This window comes from Quercus robur, chromosome 9 (assembly GCF_932294415.1).
Source record: "Quercus robur chromosome 9, dhQueRobu3.1, whole genome shotgun sequence".
NCBI classification, from domain to species: Eukaryota; Viridiplantae; Streptophyta; class Magnoliopsida; order Fagales; family Fagaceae; genus Quercus; species Quercus robur.
The window spans coordinates 22,459,717-22,482,142 of NC_065542.1; the positions used below are offsets into that span (position 1 = coordinate 22,459,717).

At 31.4% G+C, this 22,426-nt stretch overlaps 1 protein-coding gene across 6 annotated transcripts; it reads left to right on the forward strand.

Annotated features, from left to right (window-relative positions):
* Nucleotides 1-3,195: 3,195 nt before the first annotated feature.
* LOC126699616 (protein BONZAI 3-like) lies at nucleotides 3,196-19,534 on the forward strand. 6 transcript variants are annotated; one of them, XM_050397541.1, is made up of 18 exons: nucleotides 3,196-3,403; nucleotides 3,513-3,616; nucleotides 8,102-8,300; nucleotides 11,246-11,293; nucleotides 12,554-12,702; nucleotides 12,822-12,870; nucleotides 13,793-13,849; nucleotides 15,327-15,506; nucleotides 15,604-15,738; nucleotides 15,854-15,915; nucleotides 16,038-16,134; nucleotides 16,230-16,344; nucleotides 16,476-16,552; nucleotides 17,177-17,314; nucleotides 18,028-18,192; nucleotides 18,320-18,433; nucleotides 18,567-18,663; nucleotides 19,273-19,534. In XM_050397541.1, the coding sequence occupies exons 3-18, from the start codon at nucleotides 8,133-8,135 to the stop codon at nucleotides 19,389-19,391; spliced, it is 1,770 nt and encodes a 589-aa protein (XP_050253498.1). In that variant the 5' UTR covers nucleotides 3,196-3,403; nucleotides 3,513-3,616; nucleotides 8,102-8,132; the 3' UTR covers nucleotides 19,392-19,534. The 6 variants fall into 6 exon arrangements, with proteins under 6 accessions (XP_050253498.1, XP_050253500.1, XP_050253499.1 ...); XM_050397543.1 differs by having other exon boundaries at nucleotides 8,108-8,300; XM_050397542.1 differs by having other exon boundaries at nucleotides 8,116-8,300.
* The last annotated feature ends 2,892 nt before the right edge of the window (nucleotides 19,535-22,426 follow it).

The following is a 22,426-nucleotide window of genomic DNA, read 5'->3' on the forward strand; positions in this document are numbered from 1 at the left end:
CTGATGGACTACTGTTCATTCTTCAAATATTTTTTTCTATTATAATAATAAGGTATTGAATAAAAAAATGTTGGAAGATATGTAGTTCCAGTAGTGTATGTATAGGCAAAATATTAGCTATAATAGAGAATGGGACCATAAAAACAAGCTCCAGCAGATTCTCTATACCTGAAAAAAATTTTAGCTTATGAACGGTAGCCCATTAGGTCTGATGGGCTATTGTACATTAGCAATAATATCTTGGATTAAAATATTAGACCATCTACTTATTATATCAATTCTTTCTCTCTCCTCCGGATTTCTTTTTTTTTTTCCTCTCATTCTCTCCTTTGCTTCTTTTTTTTTTTTTTATAAACCAAATGAAATCAAAAAAAAAAAAAAAAAAAAAAAAACAAAGCCAATCTGACCCAGCCTAGTGGTGGGGAGGACGACGAGTGGCGGTGGAGATGCTAGAGCGGCGGTGGAGATGCTGGAGATGTGGTGGACTACGAGATGCTGGACGACGATCTCTCTTCTCTCTCTCTCTCTCTCTCTCTCTCTGTGATGTGAAGCAAATGTGAAATGTTGGAAGGTTCTTAAGGTGAAAAAAAATAAATAAAAGAAGGGTGTTGGACACTTGTGTGGAGGAGAAAAATAAGAAAAAGAAAAAAGAAAAAAAGAAATGAAACGTGGATGAAAATGAAATGAAAGGAAGAAAAATAATATAAAAAATAAAAAATCCTAATTGAAAAATACTACCACAATATTTTTACAATATTTTCATAATAAATTTTAAGTAACAGATTGTTATTAGTTAATATTGGCAAGTAAAAAAATAATTTCAGTGGTGGGTTTAAATTAGAACTAGTAAGAACTTTCCACATAAATTTTGTTATAAAAGTATTGCGTAAAATGTTGTAAACATAACACTTCTCATTAAAAAATATAATTGTTAAAAAGAATAAATTATGATTAAAAAAAGAATAAACAATGAATGAGGAAATAATATTTAAATGAGATAGAGAATGGGATAGAGAATCTGTTGGAAATGTATTTGAAAAAGTGTGCAGGTAAAAGCTAAATGTCACTGTTCATTCTCCAAACAGTACAAAAATTTGGAGAAGCTGCTGGAGATGCTCTTAAATAATGAATGAAAAAATAATATTTAAATGAGATAGAGAATCTATTGGAAAGTGTATTTGAAAAAGTGGGTAGTTAAAAGATAAAAGTCACTATTCATTGTCCAAACAGTACAAAAATTTGTCTAATTTGCTGGAGATGCTCTTAGAGAGCTATTGTTCATTAGCAACCAATTTTTTGCTAATGAACAGTGAATTAGAGAGACTGTTGGAGCACATTTTTATGGATTTGCTCTCCAAATTTTGGGTTTAGAGAGCCTATTGGAGATACTCTAATATTAAGCTGGGTAGCTTTGAGGTTGATATCATACCAACCCAAATTAACCTAACCAAAGTTGTAGTTAGATAACACGTAGCTCTCATAGCTTTTGAGCTTAATTAATATGTTGTAAACATCAAATTCCAATAGAACCAGTGGTATTAAAAAACAACATAGATTGAGTTGGAATTCAATTCTTAATATTATTTAAGTTCTTTTAGGTTTTAATTAGGTAAAGGAAACAAGAATCAATCACCCTAATATTAAGCTGGTTAGCTTTGAGGTTGATATCATACCAACCCAAATTAACCTAACCAAAGTTGCAGTTAGATAACACGTAGCTCTCATAGCTTTTGAGCTATTTCTCCCAAAAAAAAAAAAAAAAAGCTTTTGAGCTTAATTAATATGTTGTAAACATCAAATTCCAATAGAACCAGTGGTATTAACTGTTAATACACTTGATAAACTTTTGTCTTTATTGGTATCACATGCAATTTACCGAGTAATTGGACTCCCATCATCAAATAGATGTATAACAAATAAAATTTGCATGAGGTACTTTTTGTCCATGGTATCTAAATTATTGGGAATGTGGTACAGAACCTGAATGTCCGAGAATATATAAGTAGCTCCTCAAAAAAAAAAAAAAAAAAAAAAAAAAAAAGAGAATATATAAGTATATTCACAATTAGTTTGATAAGGAATTTGATAAGATTTTTAGGAATGTGCTTTTAAGAAACTTTTAAATATATATAAATATATATTATTTATTTACTCAAAAATATCCTTAGATTTATATATATAATTTCACTTAGTTTTATAACTATTATATATATTAAGTGTCTTACCTATCACTTTTATGTTGCTTCTTTTTTTTTTTTTTACAAATAATAGTAAGAAGAAAATATAAGCTGTGAGTTAAGTTAAATATCTTAAAATCATATATAGTCTAACATTAGCACCTATAAGACTAAATTAATTATTTCAATTTTTTAAAGGTTTATCTTGATTGGCCTATCAATCAAAATTTTTTCTGTTCTTGGCTAAACTAATTCTGAATAGGGGATAAAAATCAAAGTCAATAATAATACTTAAGTTAATATATATATATACACACACACAAGTTGAATACATAACATACACTAAATTTTATTTTAATTAGAAAGAGTATACTTTCTTAAAAAAAAAAAAAAAAAGAGTTAGAAAGAGTATTAAATTGTATATAAATCTATAATTAACATGTGTTTTGTTGTTTGAAAATTGGTGTAGAAATTAGTGTAGGTAAAAAAGTGTATGAAAATGTGTGTAATTTTATTTGAAAACTGAAAACGTGGATTTGAAAACGTGGGTTTGAAATTATGTACCAGACAGCCCCAATTTTTCGCCTTACTTGACCTAAACTTACCTCTTACGAAATTTTCCTGTCTCATAAAAAAAGGCAAGGTGTGGATGGGTTTTGCTGCATGACCCACCTTGTCTTCCCCCACCTCACCATAGGTGTATATATATATATATATATATATATATTTTTTTTTTTTTATGCAGGGATTGGACCAGGGGCAGGGGGCAGTAGCCCCTAAGATTTTAAAATTTCCTTTTTTTTAGTATATATATAAAATATAACATTTTTAACCATTTGTTTCAATCAAATTACCCTCTACTCGCCTTAATAATATTATTAATATTTTTAGAAGCTAAAAAATATTATCCCAATAGATAAAATTAAGCCCAAACTGCACCCAAAACAAACACTATAAAAATTAAAAAAAAATTAAAGCCGATTCTGACTAGAGATTAAAACACGTTAATATAAGGAAAACACGCACACATAATAAAGGAAAAACGAAGGGATTTCTAAGCCACTCCCCAAAAAAAAAAAAAAAAAACTAACGCCTGACGCAGAAGAAGAAGAAGAAGAAGAAGAGAGGCAGACTAGCCCAACTCCACACCACGCCTGACGCCACCAGCCACCACCAGCCACCACCAGTCCGCCGCAGACCGCCCTGTCCCTGTCAGCCCAAACCTGGTAATTTATATCCAATCTCTTTTATTTTATTGGATGAAAATTCTGTATCCCTCTCTCAGGCCCTCTCATATCTGAATCTCTCATGCTTGTTTGATTAAATTGTGAATAGAATTTGAAGAGAGGCAGAGTCTATAGAGAAAGAGGGAAAGAAAGAACGAACCACTGAACCAGAGAGGCAGAGACAGAGACAGAGACAAAGTCAACGAGCCAGAGGTAAACTTACACTGTTCTATCTATATTTAATCAATTTTTATATTTTTATTTAGGTGAAAATACCATTTTCGTTTATATATTTTCATCTCATTTTCACTTTAGTCCCAATTTTTTTAATTTTACCATTTTAGTTTCTACTATCATCTCATTAACAGAAATTATCTAGTATATATGTTACACAATAAATACTGACATCAACATTAAAATAATAAGAAAAAATTTTATTTAGCATTTTAAAAATATCATGTCATTTTTTAAAAATTAAAATATTAATTTATCTATTTTAACTAAAAGAAAAAAACAGAAATAAAATCCAAAAATCAGAAATCTAGCTTTAACTTGAGTAAGAACAATAGATCCAAAACCTAAAAACATCAGTCAGTTAACTCAAAAAAAAAAAAAAAAAAAATCCAGATCAACACAAAATTAAACGCAAATAAATCCAAAATAAAATCCCTCACATGACACCAAAACATCACAGGCTGATCAATTTTTTTTCTATTTTCACACCGCACGGCCGCACTTTCAGCTCAAACTTTTTCTCTCTTAGCTCAAAGTTTATCTCTCTAAGGTCTTGGGATCTTGGTTTGATGGGTTTGATATGGGCTAGAAAGAGAGAGGCTGAGTCGGTTTGATCTGGGTTAGAGAGAGATGTTGAGATCGGTTGATGTCACGGCATGGCTGGCGGCGACATGTGGGTTCAAGATCAACCAAATGGGGAGTGATTTAAGAACAGTGGTGGTCGGGTTCTGGGTTTCAAAGTGGTTTTGGCTATTGAAGAAGTTTGGGTTTTTATTTTCTCATCTCACATTAGATGTTTTTGGGTTTTGAATTTTCTGGGTCTTGTTCTTGTCTGTTCTTCCTCAGTCTTTCTGTCTTTCTCTTTCTTTGACACACTCTCTCTCTCTCTCTCTGAAAGCTCTTTGTGGGGGTGTCAATGGTGGATCTGAAGTTAACATTTTTGAAGGTATACTCGGTTCTGAAATAAGAGCTCCTTGAAGACTCTGCTTTTGAGTGGACAGATGATTCTCGTCAATGGGTCGAGCTGGTTCATTTCCTTTCCATCTCATATTCCTATATTGTTTCTCATTTGCTTTCTCATCATTCAAGCTCTTCCTTTTGCTATTTCATATTTGATAAAGTTTCTATTTTTTTCATGGGGCTGATTATTATTTTTACTTTATAGGAAGCTGTAAGTTCAGATGCCATTCCTTACATGTTTTCCACATTTTTTGCTTGAAAATAAGAAACCCCAAAAAATCAATCAATGAGAATGACTGTGTTTTGAATGGCTAGTACGAGAGATTCGGGTTAATTGATATTGTTAAAAGAGTCTTGGAAAACATTGAGATGGTAAATGGTAATATTCATGTACTAAGAATTAAGAATTGTAGATCTGATGTTAATTTTCTGGGTTTTAAATTTTCCGGGTTTGTGTTCTTGCTCAAATGTTTAATGTGTTCATGTTTAATTTATCAATTTTATCTGGTTTTGTCAAGATTGTTGGCATGAATTCTAATGCATTTATGTTTAATCTAACGAGGATCTGAAGTTTAATTTTGTATTCTTATTTTCTGGGTTTTTTATTTTTGGTTTTTTAATTTTGTGTTTTGGATTTGTGTTCTTGTTTTTTTTTTTTTTTTTTCCAAAATAAACTTGGATCTTAATTTATGTAATTTTTTTTATTTAATTCTGTTTTTTTATTTAGTTAAAATTTGATAAATTAATTTTTAAAATTTAAACGTTGACGTGGTATTTTTTAATGCCAAATAAATATTTTTATTATTATTTTAATGGTTATGTCAGTATTTAGTGTGTTAACTGTGTACTCTGTTTGTCACGTAAATAATTTTCGTTAGTGAGATGATGGTAAGGACTAAAATAAAATGTTTTTTTTTTTTTGAAAATAAATAGAATGCTTTTTTGATTTTAAGAACTAAATGCTCTAAAATTAAAAAGTAGAGACTAAAGTAAAAATGAGGGCAAAATAAAGGGCCAAAAATAGTATTTCCGCCTTTTATTTATTTATAAAAAGATGTCCTATCCTGAGTCCGCTAGTCCAGCAATCCCTTATTTCTCTTTGTTTAATCAAAAGCATAAAAAGTTAAAAACAAACACAACACCAACACGCCCGTTAAACCCCTATATATTGTAGATATGCTTTATATGTAGTTTTGTGTGACAGTGATTTGGTGTCTTTTAAAAAATTAAAGAGAGATTTTTTTTGGGTAGAGATGCTACGGATTTAATTATAGATGATTTTAAATATTTTAAAAAAAGATGATGAGTTTCATTTTTATAAATAACTGCATTGTAATATTTTAAAAAACAAAAATTTGGTGTATTTTTTTTGTTGATGGTTTATTAAATGAATGTTTATTTGGAGTTTTAATTTTTTTTGTTTATACTTTCGCCCCCTAACTCCGTCCTTGATTTTATGTATTTAGTTTAATGTTTTTATATATATTCTATTTATAATTTAATTCTTTTATATATTCTACTATCATCTTTTAGACACATAACACTCCTTGCACTCATTCCCCTTTCATTTTTTTCCTCATTCGTTTCTTATCAATAACAGAGTCACCTACTTTTTTTAAAAAAATATCACCTAATTAATTAGGGATAATAAAATACTTCCATCATGCACACTACCCTTCTCCAATCCTACGTAAACTTTTCCCATCATAAAAAGAATACGAGGTGGTAATGGAAAATCCATGATTTGATTCTGATCCCACCTAGTCTGATTGTCATCCTACACATTACCCTACAAAGACATAACACTATATATGAGAGATTGGACATTAACTGATATAAATAATTTTTCTATAAAAAAGAGAAAAAAGAATAATTGAGAAAGGATATTGAAACTTTATTCCATTCACGAGTAGACTGAATAGAGCCTCACAATACCAATGTTATTAATTCTATTCTGGAATCTGTTTTGTTTTGTTTAGTGAAACGAAATATTTCGGTATCGGCCTATTTTGGCGTATCGTTTCAAGATGTTTCGAGTTCCTTAAAAATATATAATATATATATATATATATATATTATTACTATTATATAAAATAATGAATTTAATTTTTTTAAAATCTTAAATAAAGTGGGATTAAAAAATATTTAAATATTTTTAACTTTCTACAAATAAATTCACATTTTGAATAATTGTAAACAAATTAATAAATGTATAGTGTATATTCTTTCACCTTTAAAGCAAATGAAGTAAAGTTGACAAAAATTTTATGTGAATATTTTTCAACTTTTTACTTGTGGCATTATTGTAAATAAATAAGAATCTAGGATTAGTTTTTGAACTTGGAAATTTCCTAGAAGTTTCCTTACAATCTCCATTACTCCACACGTATTTTCCATTTTCAGTTACCAATTACCATGTCCTTTCCATCTGATCTCCTCCATTCTTCTTCTCCAGTCTCCACAAACTTCTCTGCTTTTTTCTTGAATGCTTTCTTTGGTTTTAACACTTCCTCACACAATCAAGGCTGGACCCCAACACGCCCAACAGGTAAGTGTTCTCTAGCAAAGGAAATGTCAACAATAGAGAAGTGTGGTGACTTAAAGAGACAATGTTTGAGCTGAATGAGAAACAGTGAAGCCCAAAATGGCGATGTTTTGAATATCATTTTTGGGCCATTTTGATTTGTCAATTGGAACGGAACATTTTGATTTCTAGCTGATTTCAACGTATCTTTTCAAAATCAAAAGGTACTATATATGTTACGAAATTTATATACCGAAACCTGGATCACATGATATTATATCATAGCAAATTATTAATTCAAAATCAAATAATGCACATTCTTAATTAATATCATAGTTACATAATATAAATATATATTATATAATGAAAATTTAAAATAAGATGTAATAGATAGGTGATTTGTAGTTTTGGTTCATTAATTGGAATGAAAAATCCTATCTGTATTGGAAGGAGCAAAATGAAATTCATAACTATATATTAACTTTCACATACATATTGCATCACAATTGTTTTATATAATAAATTATGAGTAGCAGATAAAACAAAAAAAATGATGAGCACATGTGACAGCGAAAAAGCGTGTTTGTGGTTGGATCCTTCTTTACAAGTTTTCCTTGATTCCTTGTACAGGAAAATAAAAAAATAATAAAAAATTCTCCTCTTCTTAAAGTTCCTCCTGTATAGTTCGGGATCTTAAGACCATTTATATTCAACCAAAAAAAAAAAAAAAAATTAAAGCTTCAATCCATTTTGGCTTTTGCAACGAAACTCCTTTTTGAATTTCCTCCAAAGTTTCTTAATCAAAAAGAGAGAGAAACACAGTTCTTCTTCCCTATACTCTCTCTCTCTATATATATATATCAAGATTACATAACAATCCACAATTCACAATCTGGGTCAGAGAAACTTCATCAAAAGACGTTTTATCTGTTACGTCTGTCTGTTACATCCAAACGTGTAATAAGATTTCTTTCAATCAGTTTCAGAGAGAAAGAAAGAAAGAAAGAGAGAATGGGGAACTGCTTTTCCGATGTGGAGGGAGGCAAGCAAGCAGTGGGTGGGACCCAACAGAGGCCCAATAGTATTGCCGCCACCAACAACAACAATGGCGGACACAACGATGCCGTCGAGTTCTTCTTCAGGTCTCGTGGCATTCAGCCTCTCTTCACGCAAATCGAGGTAATATATGTCAAATACAAAGTACAAAAAAAAAAAAAAAAAAAAAAAGTCAGAAACTTTTCAATATTTCGTTATGCTTTTATATGTATGACTGAAAATCTCATTACATAAACACACACACACAACCATATTTTGTATGTGTACGGGTTGTGTTAATCTTTATTTTGTACTCTGTACCCCACTTTGGGTCAAAAGTCAGTCCAATTCAGTCCATTCCTATAGTCATTGAAAAATTTTGGGTCTTTTTTTTTTAATTTTTTTAAATTTTTTTATGTAAACTGTGTCAATTTTAATGTTCACCGTAGTGCTAATGGTGATACTGTCTGTATGTGTACGGGTTGTGTTTTTCATAAAAAACTTAGGTATCTCCGAGTATAGTGCTCCCTCTTCTCGTATTCATAATAGATACCGCTATGAATTTAACGAGTAGACCTTATTATGATTGTGAAAGAAGGAAGAACCATTTACTGTGCTCCTAGAGTAACTAAGAATTACTCGTGTTTTTCTATATTTTGTTCCCCACATTGGGTCAAACTCCCAGAATTATTATTATTATTTTTTTATAAATATTTTAGTGTGCCTTATGTTTGTAACTTTGTCGATTTTAAATGTTTTCTTTATTAGTGCTTGCTGGTACTGGTTTTATATATATGAATCTATTGCTTTGTTGATTTGGGCATTATCTATTCCTCTTTTTCAAATTCATATTTTACATATATGGCTTATTATAATTATTTTTTTAAGATTCTTTATTGTTCTGTTTGGTTGTTGAGAAAAAGTTCTAGACGTGAAGGTAAAAATTGTACTTGTTTTTTAAGAAAAAGAAACCAATGGGACCAATTATAATAGTATGATGTTATAATTATTTTTTGTGGGAACTGCTATTATAGCTTGGACTTTGGATGCTGAAAAAAAAAATTACAGGGCTTGAGATTGTTTTTAATTTCCTACAAATTGTAGGTAGACTGCAATTTTGATATACTATACAGTCTATCCTTTTGATACAATTATCTTTTTTATTTTTAGATAAGTAAATAACTTCATTGAAAAATAAGTGAGGAAATACAATGAATAAAACAAGGCACACAGGTAGAACTTTAGATACAAGTATCTTGAATAATGGTTAATTCCATAGTGAATCAGAGCATGAGACGTTGCTTTGGCATGTCGTGAAAAATGCATCCTGGGGATTACTTAGGATGAAAGTCTCATACTTAAAGAGTGTGACAATTCTTTAGGAGAAACTACAGTAGATTCTAGCTTTAGATCTTGGTCTTTGATTTCATGACAAGAATTATTTGATTATGAATTATATATATATATATATATATGTTACCTGATTATTACAATCGATGTTGCTTTGAAAACAATAGTAGTGAGAACAATAATAACATAAATACGGTTAATCTTTATTATAAGTAAAATATTTATTGTTTAGGAAAAGTTCATTAGTGATGCTACTTTTGTTGCTATAGTTATTGCTTAAATAAATCCAAGGATTTAACTTGATCTTAAAAGATTTTTGGAATCTCCACTGTTGGACTCAAAACAAAATGACAGTTTTTTTTTTTTAATTCATTTTGACTGTTTTGTATACAAAGACATATTTGATAAATTAATAATCATTGCATAGTGGAGAAGATTTGTACCATTTCAATGGTGTTAAAAGTTTCATTTCCCTTAGTTCTTTTCAAGCTCTTAGTTTTTCTTAATAAGTGGACCATGTAGGACATGTAGGGCAATGTTGACTTTGTCTTCTGTTCTTAATATGGTGATCAATATGTAGCGCACTGTTTGGCCAATGAACAATTTCTTAGAATTTGAGAATAGATCGTGTAGTTAGGGCTTCCACCAAGTTCCAATGCTTCACGGCAAGGAAACTTTTCTCTATGCATGTTAGGTTTTTTGAAAATGTAGGTGTCTGCATGCTTTGTATGGTTAGTAGTTTTGTTGCCACCAAGGTCCACATCATTGAGCCCACCTGACCTCCTAAAAGTTGCACTACAAAATGCTCCACCAAGGGGAACACTAGCTAGATTCCCATTTGTTGGTTCCAATTTAACAATGGAACATCAGACAAAACCATTGATTCAAAAATTCTTTTTATTGTGGTGTAGAAAAATGTATATCTATATTCATTTGCTTATATTCAGGACCACTAGATGCTCTTATTTGATTTTTCTTATTGATGTGTACTTTGTTGCAAGTCCTATTAGGGTCAACAATTTGGAATTTTCCTCGTATATATAATTATCATGTCGAAATTGCTAGCCAAGTCATGAAACTTAAAAGCGATTTGTGATGGTCCTTTAATTATCTACTTCAATTAGTAACTAACTTCATAAATTTGATGTTGTGGTGCAAATTGCTAATCAAGCTATATATTGATGAAATATTAGTAAACTTGGACATTGAAGAAGCTCTGTGAATCAACTATTTTGCATTTTAACATACAAGAGTAAAAATATTAATCTCATTTTAGTCCAATGAGTTTTGGCTCAAATGGCATTTCCTTCTTCATAAGAATGAGATAGAAGATAAGGTTGTCTGTTTAGGACCTATTGGGTACATGTGTAACTTATCAATTAAAAGAAATTTTATCTTAATTTAGGTTTAAGTAATTGAAGTGTCTCTATTTTTGAAAAGGGTGAGTTGTCCTACCTTTTTTTCATCTCTAAAAGATGGGTATCGGGAAGTTCGTTGGTTCACCCTTTACTATATATGGGTGGCATGTTATAAAGCTCTGAAGCAGTAATACTGTCTTATATAATTTAACTCAAGATAGGACATTAGTCTTGTGTACATTACCATTGGAATTGTTATTCAATCTACATTAATGGCTCTTCTGTTTTTTCATGACTTTTCATATTATTCTATGTGGTTTGCCCGTTTTTGGTTTCTTATTATGTATTCATGCATTTTTGTGTTTCAATTTTATGCTGCAGTTATCTCTATCTGCATCTAACTTGCTTGACCGTGACATCACTTCAAAGGTGTTCCTCTCTATACATAACCACATTTGATAGTGAATTTATTAAGGGGTATGCTATAATTTTCCAATTTGCTAATATTTTGGTAAGTTACTATGGCTCTGTTTGTTTTAGCTTAAAATTCCAGCTTATTTTTAAACAGAAATATGCCAATGAAAATATCATCCAAACACTATCCAACCTGCTTTTATTTTAGTATGAAATTTGAGTTTCTTTGTTTTCATCTTCCCTTCAAATTTCTAATATGTGACGGTTTGGGAAGTTATTATCTAAATGAGATTTCTTGTTGGGGAAGATTTGTCAGAATAATAAATTTTGCACTTAGGAAGAAAGTATCTTATCAAGTACTTCATAATAAGTCTCACCACACTCAAGCAAAATACACAATGGAGTTCTCAATGAAAGAGGAGTTTTATTGATAATTAAAACAGTACATATCCTTTGCTACACACACCGCATCACTCTTCACTTCTACTCTTGCTTATTATTTCACTTGCATTTTCATACTCCTGCAATCAATGCCAAGCCTTATATAGTATACATGAAAGAATAAAATTACACACTACATTCTAAAACAAAACAAGACAAGCAATAATAACCTATTACCTAAAAGTAAAAGAAAGACATGTTACATACTTGTTTCAAGCTAAACTTGTTACATCTTTTGATAGTCAAGGACAACAACTCACCTACTAAAGTGAGAAATTTTCTTTCATATATTTAGTTTACCAATCAAACTAAGCTAGTAAGGATATGCAAGCTTAGTAAATAACAGATGCAAAATGCTTTAAAACAAATCATCAGCCTATTGCTAGGGTGGGAGTATAGTGCTAGGTACAGCTGCCTATAACTAAATAATAGATGTAAACTTACTAGCATTCATGGGTTTGAGTCAGGGAATCGGCCTCTCCAAAAAAATGGGGATAAGGCCGCCTACCAATCACCTCTCTCAAACCCTGTAAAAATGGGTGAGTTGTGCTATGGGTATGACTTGTAGTCCTTGGTTCCTACCTGGGGTATGTCAAAATTACATGTGCCATAAGTAGTGTTTATGTTAGACAAGCACTTCTTTGTATGCTCTTGGATATGTAGCAAGCTGAACTGTTATGTTGGCTGTTTATGATAAAGATTCTCATATATCTTAAGGGTCTTGAATTTGTCAGTTCACAGTAGTTTGTTTATGTGCTTGTATGACGTGCATGCATGTCATAATCAGGCTTGTCTTACTATGCTTTTTGCTAAAATATGCTTTATTTCATTCAGAGTGATCCAATGGCTGTGGTGTATGCAAAGAAAAGAGATGGAAAACTAGAGGAGTTAGGTCGCACTGAGGTTGTTTTGAATAGTTTGAATCCTGCATGGATAGAAAAAGTTACAGTTGCATTCCAGTTCGAGATTGTGCAGCCATTGGTGTAAGCTTTACAAATTTCTTTAAGTGCTTATCTTTGTGTAGATAAATCCTGTTTTACTATATATGATTTTCTAATTTAACTGGATGGCTTGTGTTTGCCTTTATTTTTCTTGGCGCCAGATTTCATGTATATGATGTGGATTCAAAATATCATAATGTACCTGTGAAGGTATATATCAGTTTTAGCTCTTTTAAGTATTTATTATTTTAATTCATGTTTTGTAGGTTATGTTCAATTATTTGCACTGTTAATAAATTACACACAAAAAAGTGTACAGGCTCAGTGTTCTTGTTGCATTTCTGCCAATCTTTAAGTTCTGAATATTGCACTTCACAAGATAAAACTCTTATCAACATTTGTAATATGTGAAATGTGTATTGATTTGACTAGATCACACTATAAATTGAAGGTATACTAAGCACTAAATTTGTCAATATATGGTCATAAACATTGAAGTGGAAACAAAAGTAATTAGTAAACAATTATAAACAAATGTTTGATGCCAATTGTGTGATATCTCTCAAATAATCTCATGAAAAAATTATTTTGATAGTAGCTATACATGTGACTGTGCATGGTGTTATTGTATGGGAAATCACTTGTTGGAAATTATTATGAAACTTTTTTTTTTCAGTGTTTTGCATTTAGCTCTTTCAAAAATAATTAAAAAACTGGATTTGTTGCTTCTATCAATTTGGCCATGATATAGGAAAGAAGTTATATAACAAATAAGAAATGAAAGTAAAGGGCAATTTAGTTTAAACTCTAAAGCCCTCCATGTAATATTGGTGATGTTTATAATTTTCTTAATAATCTTTTACTCCATGGTTGTAATTTTGGTAACTGAACAAGGCGTGGAATGCAAATTTTTTTGACAAAAAAACAAATTTGATTGGTAACCATATCAATTATGAATTAATTGATACTTTTGAAAGATTGTGACAATTTAAACCATATTCAGATGTGAGCAAAGAAGGTAACTTATAAGGATTATATTTTTTGATTTGTTATCATTTCATTTAGAATAATCTAACAAATTTAGTTGATGATGAAGTCTTTATTTTAAAAGTTTATTTCCGTTGCCTTGCAGACGCTAAAATTGAATGATCAAGAATTTCTTGGAGAGGCTACTTGTGTTCTATCTGAGGTATATCGCCTTGGGTTCAGTTGGGCTCATTGAAATTATATAAAGCATATATATCATGCTGGTGCAATTTGAGTAAAAATTTGTGTTAATTTTGAGTGTTTTATTCTTAGAAATTTCAAGGGTAGAAAGACAAATGTGAGAGCCACTTCATCTTAATGTTATTTTAAGATTTTGTACATCATAGTTTAGATTACCACTGATGCAGTTAAAAATTAGGGGAAATTACACTTTGTTCACCTATGGTTTGCCCGAAAAACACTTTGCTTACCTATGGTTTAAAAATTTGCACTTTACCCACCTGAGATTAGCTCTGTTTGTCTCCTGTTACCCACCTCAGTTAAAAACATGGATAAATTTATTTTTTTGTTACCCTTTTATCTCTCTCTCTTCTCAAAACATAAAAAACTAAAAAATCAAGGGAAAATGAGATCTAAAAGCTAGGTTTTGTAAAAATTATATCTAACTTTTACATCTTTTTTTATGTATCAACTTTTAAATCTTCTATTTTAACAAAAATGTATTGTATTACTTAATTTTACGGAGTACTAAAAAAAAAGTTTTGGAGAGGTAGAGCGTATTTTATTGTATTAATAGTGATAGAAAATTAGAAATAGGACTTATATTTAATTTATTAAGCTGGGAAAAATAAGGGGAGTGAAAGATAGAGAAGACACTCAAGGCAGCAAAGAATGAAAAAGTAGCACTTGGTATAAAATTGTTCAATTCAAAGTGCATTAGAGTATTGACCTTTAAGAGATGTAAAATTAGAAGTAGCTCCTTTGCTCCACATGTTACCAACTCACAGTCACACTGACAAGGACAAGAAGTTGGTTCTCAGCTGTCATTGGACGAATTTAGACATAAGAAGGAATTGTCCACTTAGTCGAGGCTATTTGGAGGGGATGGTGGTCAGCAATTTTCTGAAGACATTGAGCTCTTGGGCTTTGGGAATGCAGATTCTAATGAAAGATTAAGTGATATTTTTGATGGTGTCTTTCAATGGGAACAGAAACTGATGGCTTAACATCTAGTGTTGTGAAGTACACTCTTTTCCAAAAATTGTTCAATTCAATTTTTAATGTGTTAAAATAGAAATCTAAAAGTTGATACATGAAAAGAAGATGTAAAAATTAGGTTTTAATTTTTACAAAGCCTAGCTTTTAGATCTTCTTTTCCCTTGATTTTTTAGATTTTTATGTTTTGAGAGAAGAGATACATATTTATCCTTATTTTTAATTGAGGTGGGTAATGGGAACAAACAAAGCTAACCTCAGGTGGATAAAGTGCCAATTCTTAAACAACAGATAGGCAAAGTGTTTTTCGGGCAAATTACAGGTGAGCAAAGTGTAATTTCCCCTAAAAATTATGTTTCAAATGTAACTAGTGGCTTAAATTCTTTTAGAATGATTTGGTCAACATGTACTAAACTTTGGTGTTTGTTTTTCCTCCATTTTCTCTCTTTCTATTTTCATGGTAGATAGTGGCTAAACAAACTCGGAGTTTAACCCTAAATCTCAATAACAAAAATGGGCATACGAGCTTGAGGAACTTAGGGGCACTCACTATCCATGCAGAGGAAACAGTTTCTTCGAGGAGTTGTGTTGAGATGGTAGTCCATTGTTCCCACTTGGATAATAAGGACCTATTCTCTAAAAGTGTATGTATTCACAAAGCAGATACCTTAAAATTTCATGTTCCCTAAGCATACATATTCTTGATTGTGTTTGTTTCTTAAGTTTCTTCATTTATTTTAGGATCCTTTCTTAAGAATATCTAGAATTGTTGAGAGTGGAGGCTCTGTTCCAATATGCAAAACTGAAGTGGTGAAGGACAATTTGAATCCTATTTGGAAACCCCTATGCCTGAGCATACAGCAGTTTGGAAGTAAGGTATGCTTGTCGATTTTTGATTCTTGGTTTCCTATTAGATTATGGTTATAGGATGTTTTGTAATTTTGATAATTAATTAAGACTCACATAGCATATGCAATATCACTTGCTACAGGATAACCCATTAATTATCGAGTGCTTTGATTTCAATAGCAGTGGCAATCATGTGCTTATTGGGTAAGCTAAAATTTATTGTTGTCCAGTTTAGTTTTAGATTTTGTTTATTTTTACTTTTGAGTTTTCACGATTTAGTCTCTAGTACTAAATGAAGGTATTTATTTTAAAATTTACCTCATCAGTAAGCTCCAGAAGTCTGTGGCAGACCTAGAAAAACTTCATATAGAAAGAAGTGGTGCAAATCTCACCTTACCATCTCCTCATCATGGTCATGAGAAGGTACGTATTCATACTTGTAGTTATATTTTAAAAAAATACTTAATGTTAATCTTTATGTTTAAATTTTTACATTGCTTACTAATTTATCAATAAAGGTTTTGAAGGGACAGCTATTTGTGGATCAATTTTGTGAAAAGCAACAGTATAGTTTTCTAGATTACATTTCCAATGGATTTGAGCTTAACTTTATGGTTGCTGTTGACTTTACAGGTAAAATATATCCCATTCTAGGGGAGTTATATAGTTTTTTATTTTATTTTTTGGGTTTTCTTTTTCCTAGTTCAAAATGTTTTGGCTGATGACTGATTTATGCTTTGAATATTCAATATCTCTTTCTTTAGCCTCAAATGGAAATCCTCGGAATCCAAATTCTTTACACTACATTGATCCTTTTGGTCGGTTGAATTCTTATCAACAGGTGAGACTATGCATCCTCTGGTGCTCTCAATAGGGTAGTTGCTTTTCTTTGGCACTTGTGTGTGTGTTTTTTTCTAAACATTAGATACAACAGATCCTCTCCCCACCCCCCCCCCCCCCCGGCGCGCTTTGTGAGTTGTATTTTCCTAACACACACGCCAAAAGAAGAAGAAAAGACACAAAATAACTTGGAAATTGCTTGTAGAATAAGAAAAAATAGTTTTTACATTGAATTGGTCCAAAAAGAGGTGCACAAAAACAACCTGGGAAAGAAAAAATAACTTTTACATTGAATTTGTTGATAGCAATGTCTATATGATCAAGCAGCTATCTTTTGCTATCTTTTGTCTATCATGACTCAATATGATCAAGCAGGCTTGTTTTTCATATCAAGGTTGCAGGTTCTTTCACTCTCAACTAAACGCAGAATATGTTAGAGAAATTTAAAAAAAAAAAAAAAAAAAAAAAAAAAAACCATACATGGAACATGTCTAAGATTGTGGATTGTGTAAAAAAAGTTTCCTTGTTTTGAAATTTTTGTTAGGGTTCTTCTGTTTGCATATACTTAAAATAAATCTTCATTGATTGATGAAGTCATTGTATACTTAATTAAGAAAACTTGCAGGCTATAATGGAGGTTGGGGAGGTCATTCAATTTTATGATTCCAATAGGCGCTTTCCTGCTTGGGGCTTTGGAGGAAGAACAATTGATGGTACCACATCACATTGTTTTAACTTGAATGGAAGTGCAGGTGCCTTTGAGGTGAGAGGAGCTGACTTTGTAATGCTTTGTTTGCTTAATCTTTGAAGAATCTGACCTGGCTGGCATATTGCCTAGCTATTTTCACTCAGCTCTCTCTCTTTCTCTGTAATCCTCTTGCAATTTTTATAAAAGTGAAATCTATGCTTATTCATGTCTTCTTATTCTTACTATTATTATCTCATATTTATTTTCTTTTTCTCAATTATAATTTTTTATTTATTTATAATTCTGTTGAATAGCATCTGAAACCTAGCTCTGTCACCATTGATGTTTTACCTTCTTCTATTACCTCTAAATCACAAACATTTTCAACCAAACACGAAAAGTTCTAAACCCTATTTACAACAAACAAAAATACATTCAAAATCCCCAAATACATTAATTTTATCATCAAAAGGTTTGAGAAAGTCTCAGATGCCCTTAAAAAGTAGTCCATGAGAATGGTGCAAATTAAATAGATTGAGTTATCTCACCTAATAAAATTTGGAACATTATATGTTTTGTATCATAAGATTAGATGTCTGTTGTAAAGGATTACAAGTAAATGGTACCATAGGATTCATATCATTCTTTGTAAGTTAATAACCATTGAGTATAAGTTGTTCATATATTTCTGAACACTGCATTTCATACTCTTATGTAACATCCAGTTTGTTTCTTTGTTTCGTTCTTTTTAATAGATGAATTAATCAAATTATTTTATTTATTAATAGGTTGAAGGAGTTGAAGGCATCATGGTTGCTTATGCAAGGGCTCTCCATAATGTTGCCCTGGCAGGACCCACTTTATTTGGCCCAGTGATTAACGCAGCTGCACAAATTGCTGGCCAGTCCATCTCATACAACAGCAGCAAATACTTTGTCTTGCTCATTATAACGGTAAAGAGAATGTTGAATCAAATTTATTTTGTTTGTGATAAATTACTATTTTTATTGAAGCAGATGAGACACTTTATGTACACAGGATTTATACACAAAGCTATCCTAAAAATTGTCATCTTTCTAGGATGGAGTCATTACAGACCTGCAAGAAACAAAAGACGCTCTGGTCAGGGCATCCGATTTGCCTCTATCTATCCTTATTGTTGGGGTGGGAGGTGCAGATTTTAGAGAAATGGAGGTATAATGTTTTCCTAAGTTGATGTCTTTTATAACCTTTTATGCATTATCTTAATTATTCAGTAAAAATGGTGGAATTTTAGCTTTTAGAATTTTCGCTTGAATGACTGTAATGTATCTTTATTTTTGGGCAGGTTCTTGATGCTGACAATGGAAGACGGATAGAGAGCTCTACGGGTCGTGTGGCTACACGTGACATTGTGCAGTTTGTTCCAATGCGAGATGTGCATAGTGAGTACATAATGGCACTTGTCTGTACAAAATTTTTGTGGTTATATCTAAAAGAATCCACTAACTGTAATTTTGTATTCAAACCTATCCCAGTTAGATAATTATTCTAGAAAAAATGGAATGAACATTTGCTTAGTTCTGCTAGTCAGATAACTATTGATGGATGGGGTGATGAAAGGACAAAAGGGTGTGTGTGAACTTTGAAACTGTGTTTAACAAAAACGTTGCATGGATTGCCGTTGCCACTGTTGTTTTGATCCACAATTTTTGGCTAGATTGTCTGTACACATTAGACATGTTATAGGTAGAAAATGAGATCATGGTTTTAATCTAGTGTGAATGTGTGCTCAACAAGCTGATTTGCTAAGCTTGACTGGACCAGCTTGACCAAGCCCTACAAATTCTAAAACTGCTTGGCTCCCTTACAACCTTAAAACCATTTCTATGATCTTCCCTCTTGACATTTTTATCATCTGTTTGAGTCTATTATCTGTTTTATCAATTGGAATTGATTATATCCTTATTTTTTCAACTTCTTGTACTTTTTCTTTATTTGGCCTGAGCTTCTTCATTGTGTTTCATCTAACAAATTAGCTGTGGCTTCTATAGGTGGGCAGATTTCTGTGGTTCAAGCTCTATTGGAAGAGCTACCTGGACAGTTTTTGACATACATGCGGAGTAGAGATATCAAGCCAAGCCCTTTCTATGCAGCCTCAACTTCTGCTTGACTAACATTTACCAAGTACACAAGATTTATAAATATGCTGATTTTGCTTTTATCAACTAAAAAAATTTAGGTCTGAACCATTCACAAGTTAACTTACCTGAGAGGAGCTCTCTATTAACAAATTTTTTAGGTCTGAACCACTAACAGGTTGAATTTCCTGAAAGAATTTCTTTATATCATCCTAAAAGAAAATGTACAAATTTTTTAACCCAAAAAAAAAAAAATCTTTATCTTTTATAGGTAGAATTTAAACTTTATTCAACTTCAACCTATATTTTAAGTAAACAAAGCAATGAAAAAGAAGTTAGTTTTGCAAGGAGAAAGTGTCTTTTGGTCTACATGCTAGTTCCATGGAGTAGGACTCTCGCAAGGATTTGTAGCACCCATCTGTAAGGAAGGTGTTGTCACATTGTGGGCTCACATGTATGTGATCTGGCGATAATTTTTGGTGTAGCAATTTTTGGCCCTAAATAAGGATCTAGGTTCACTTATCTTTATCAAATGTCACTGCATTATGTAGAGTACAAACATTTTTAGATTAAATCAATATCTAATTGGGAAGCTGTTAACAAAAGGAATAATGTACTGCAATTGAAGTATTTCACTATTTGTGTTGTGTGAGCGTTGAATAGACATTCCTCCAAAAAGCCTTGTTACATTGTATTATTATGTTTTTGGAAATGCGTTAATTTTTATATCACAAAGAATGTAAAGGATTCTTTTTTGAATGATTTCAAATGTTTTGTGAATTCCACAATGTCTACCATGGGATGACTCTCTTGAGTGCTGCTTGATGTGAATAGTCTTACACATAAATATGATAATATGTCACTGAATAATGGTTTGGGCAAAGTCTAAGCAAAGATGGGAGCTAGTTGTCAGTCATCACTTGAGTTGGGTCTAAGAACCATTGTTTTGACGCCTATGTAGAGGTTAAATCACCAAACTTTAAGTCTTTTGAAGTTAGAATACGAACTTGGGAATGTGTTAAGCAACTATGCACACCTAACTTAAAGGAATAGCCTCCACTTGTACTGCTTAGCCATTTTCTAACAAGGTCCCACTAAGTTGGTTCCCTTCTAAGCATGTAAAATTCTCTCTCACACACACACATGGGATTAAAATTAAATACATAAACCACAGGCTCAAAGATGAATCACTTAGACGTGGGTGTCCTAATTTTAGGGCTTCATTTATAAAAACCCTAATTGGAAATTTTCAATTTCAAAGTTGCTCAGACATCACCTTGACCAACACCATGTGAATCACTTTTATTTAAAGAAAACCAATATTGAAAGAAAGCAGAAATTTAGGGTTTCTTTGAGGCATATTATTAGGTAGGGACTAGAGCAGTGTACACACTACACAGTGCTTCAAGATGCATGCACAATGGATGGCTACGTGCACGCATTTGTAACGCTAATTTCTATATCTCCACTATCTTAACATGCAATTACTTCTAAACTAGGAACGAAAAGAAAGCAGAGAAATAAAAAAATAAATTAAACCTAAGATTTCAAAGTGAAGAAAGAAAACAAAGTACATGATTTTTTTTAATTAAAAAAAATAATAATAAGAACTTACGTTAACTGCTTGAAGATCCTCTTGAATCTTGATCATTTGAGCAAAGCCAACTAGTCGAGGCGTAGAATGTACAAAATGCGGTTACATATGAAAATCAGATAACAACATTCTTGTTGTTTTGAAAGCTTCACTTTTTGCATTGAGCTCCAACCCTAGTAATTCTAATAGTTGAACTTTGACTTTGACCCTTTTAAGATTTCTTTTATAAATAAAAAGTGCTTTGACTTTTCAGATTGCTATAATACTCATAAAATCATGGATGTAGAACAAAGCCCAAGGGACAAGGGGACCTTAATTAGTTAATTATATATATTAATTAAAAGTTTATTTGGTTCTGTCTACTGTTTATATGGCTTGCTTTTAGGTAAACAAAACGAGAAGTAATAAGCATCCCATGCAAATTACTCATGCCTAACCATGCTATATAGTTTGCATTGATATGAGTATAACCTTTTTTTTTGTTGTTTTTTTTGGCTGAGTGATTGATACGTGCATTGTTGCTGGTGCCTAAGCTCTCTTGTATACATATGCGGGGAAAAGTCATTGTTTGATTTGCATTGACTATGAATATTTGTAAGCCCACTCAACTCACAACTGACGGCTCAAACCCCAAACTAAAGCTTGGGTAATGTTTATTGAAGATGCACCTAAAATGCCGCCTACAAACTTTATAAAAAAATGCGGAAACATAATAAAACTATAAATTGATTTGGCACTTAAATTGACTCTTTATGATTGGTAACATATTAGTTTGTAAGCCAATTTAATAAAATTTGTAGTACATTTAGCACTATACTCAATTACATTTAGCACTTTATTGTTGCCATACAAGATGTGATCCAAGTGCATTCTTTTTTTCTTTCTTTTTTTGAAAATTATTCACACAATTTCATGATTTCACATTTTAATTCATGTGGCAGTACATGTATGGTGAGTGTGTACTAAGGAGTGTGTGATTATCATTACTCTTTTTTTCTTTATGGATACTATATGTTTTTCAAATACTTTATGGATACTATATGACTTGAGCTTATGCATTAGTTTTATAATAATTAATGTTTATTACCAGGCCAAAATATTAATATCATTTTTAGTGTATTATTTAAGTGTAAAAGAATTTGTCATTTTTTTTGTGGATAATTCAATAGTTATAATAGAAAAGGGAAGATTTTGGACCCTAGAGATGTCATGAACATAGATGAGCCAACCAGTCGAATTACAAGAATCTTGACAAAAATTCATTAGTTGAATGAGTTGGAGGCCAATATACTTCAAAAAGAACTTATTATTATTATTATTATTATTATATTATATATGTGATGACAAAACCAATTGGAAGGAATCTTTTTCCAAAAACGTAATTCTATTATATTTTCAATTTAAAGAAAGCAGGAGAAGTGGAGACAAAACCAACTTCATAAATTATCCGGCACTTGCAAAATATTAATATAG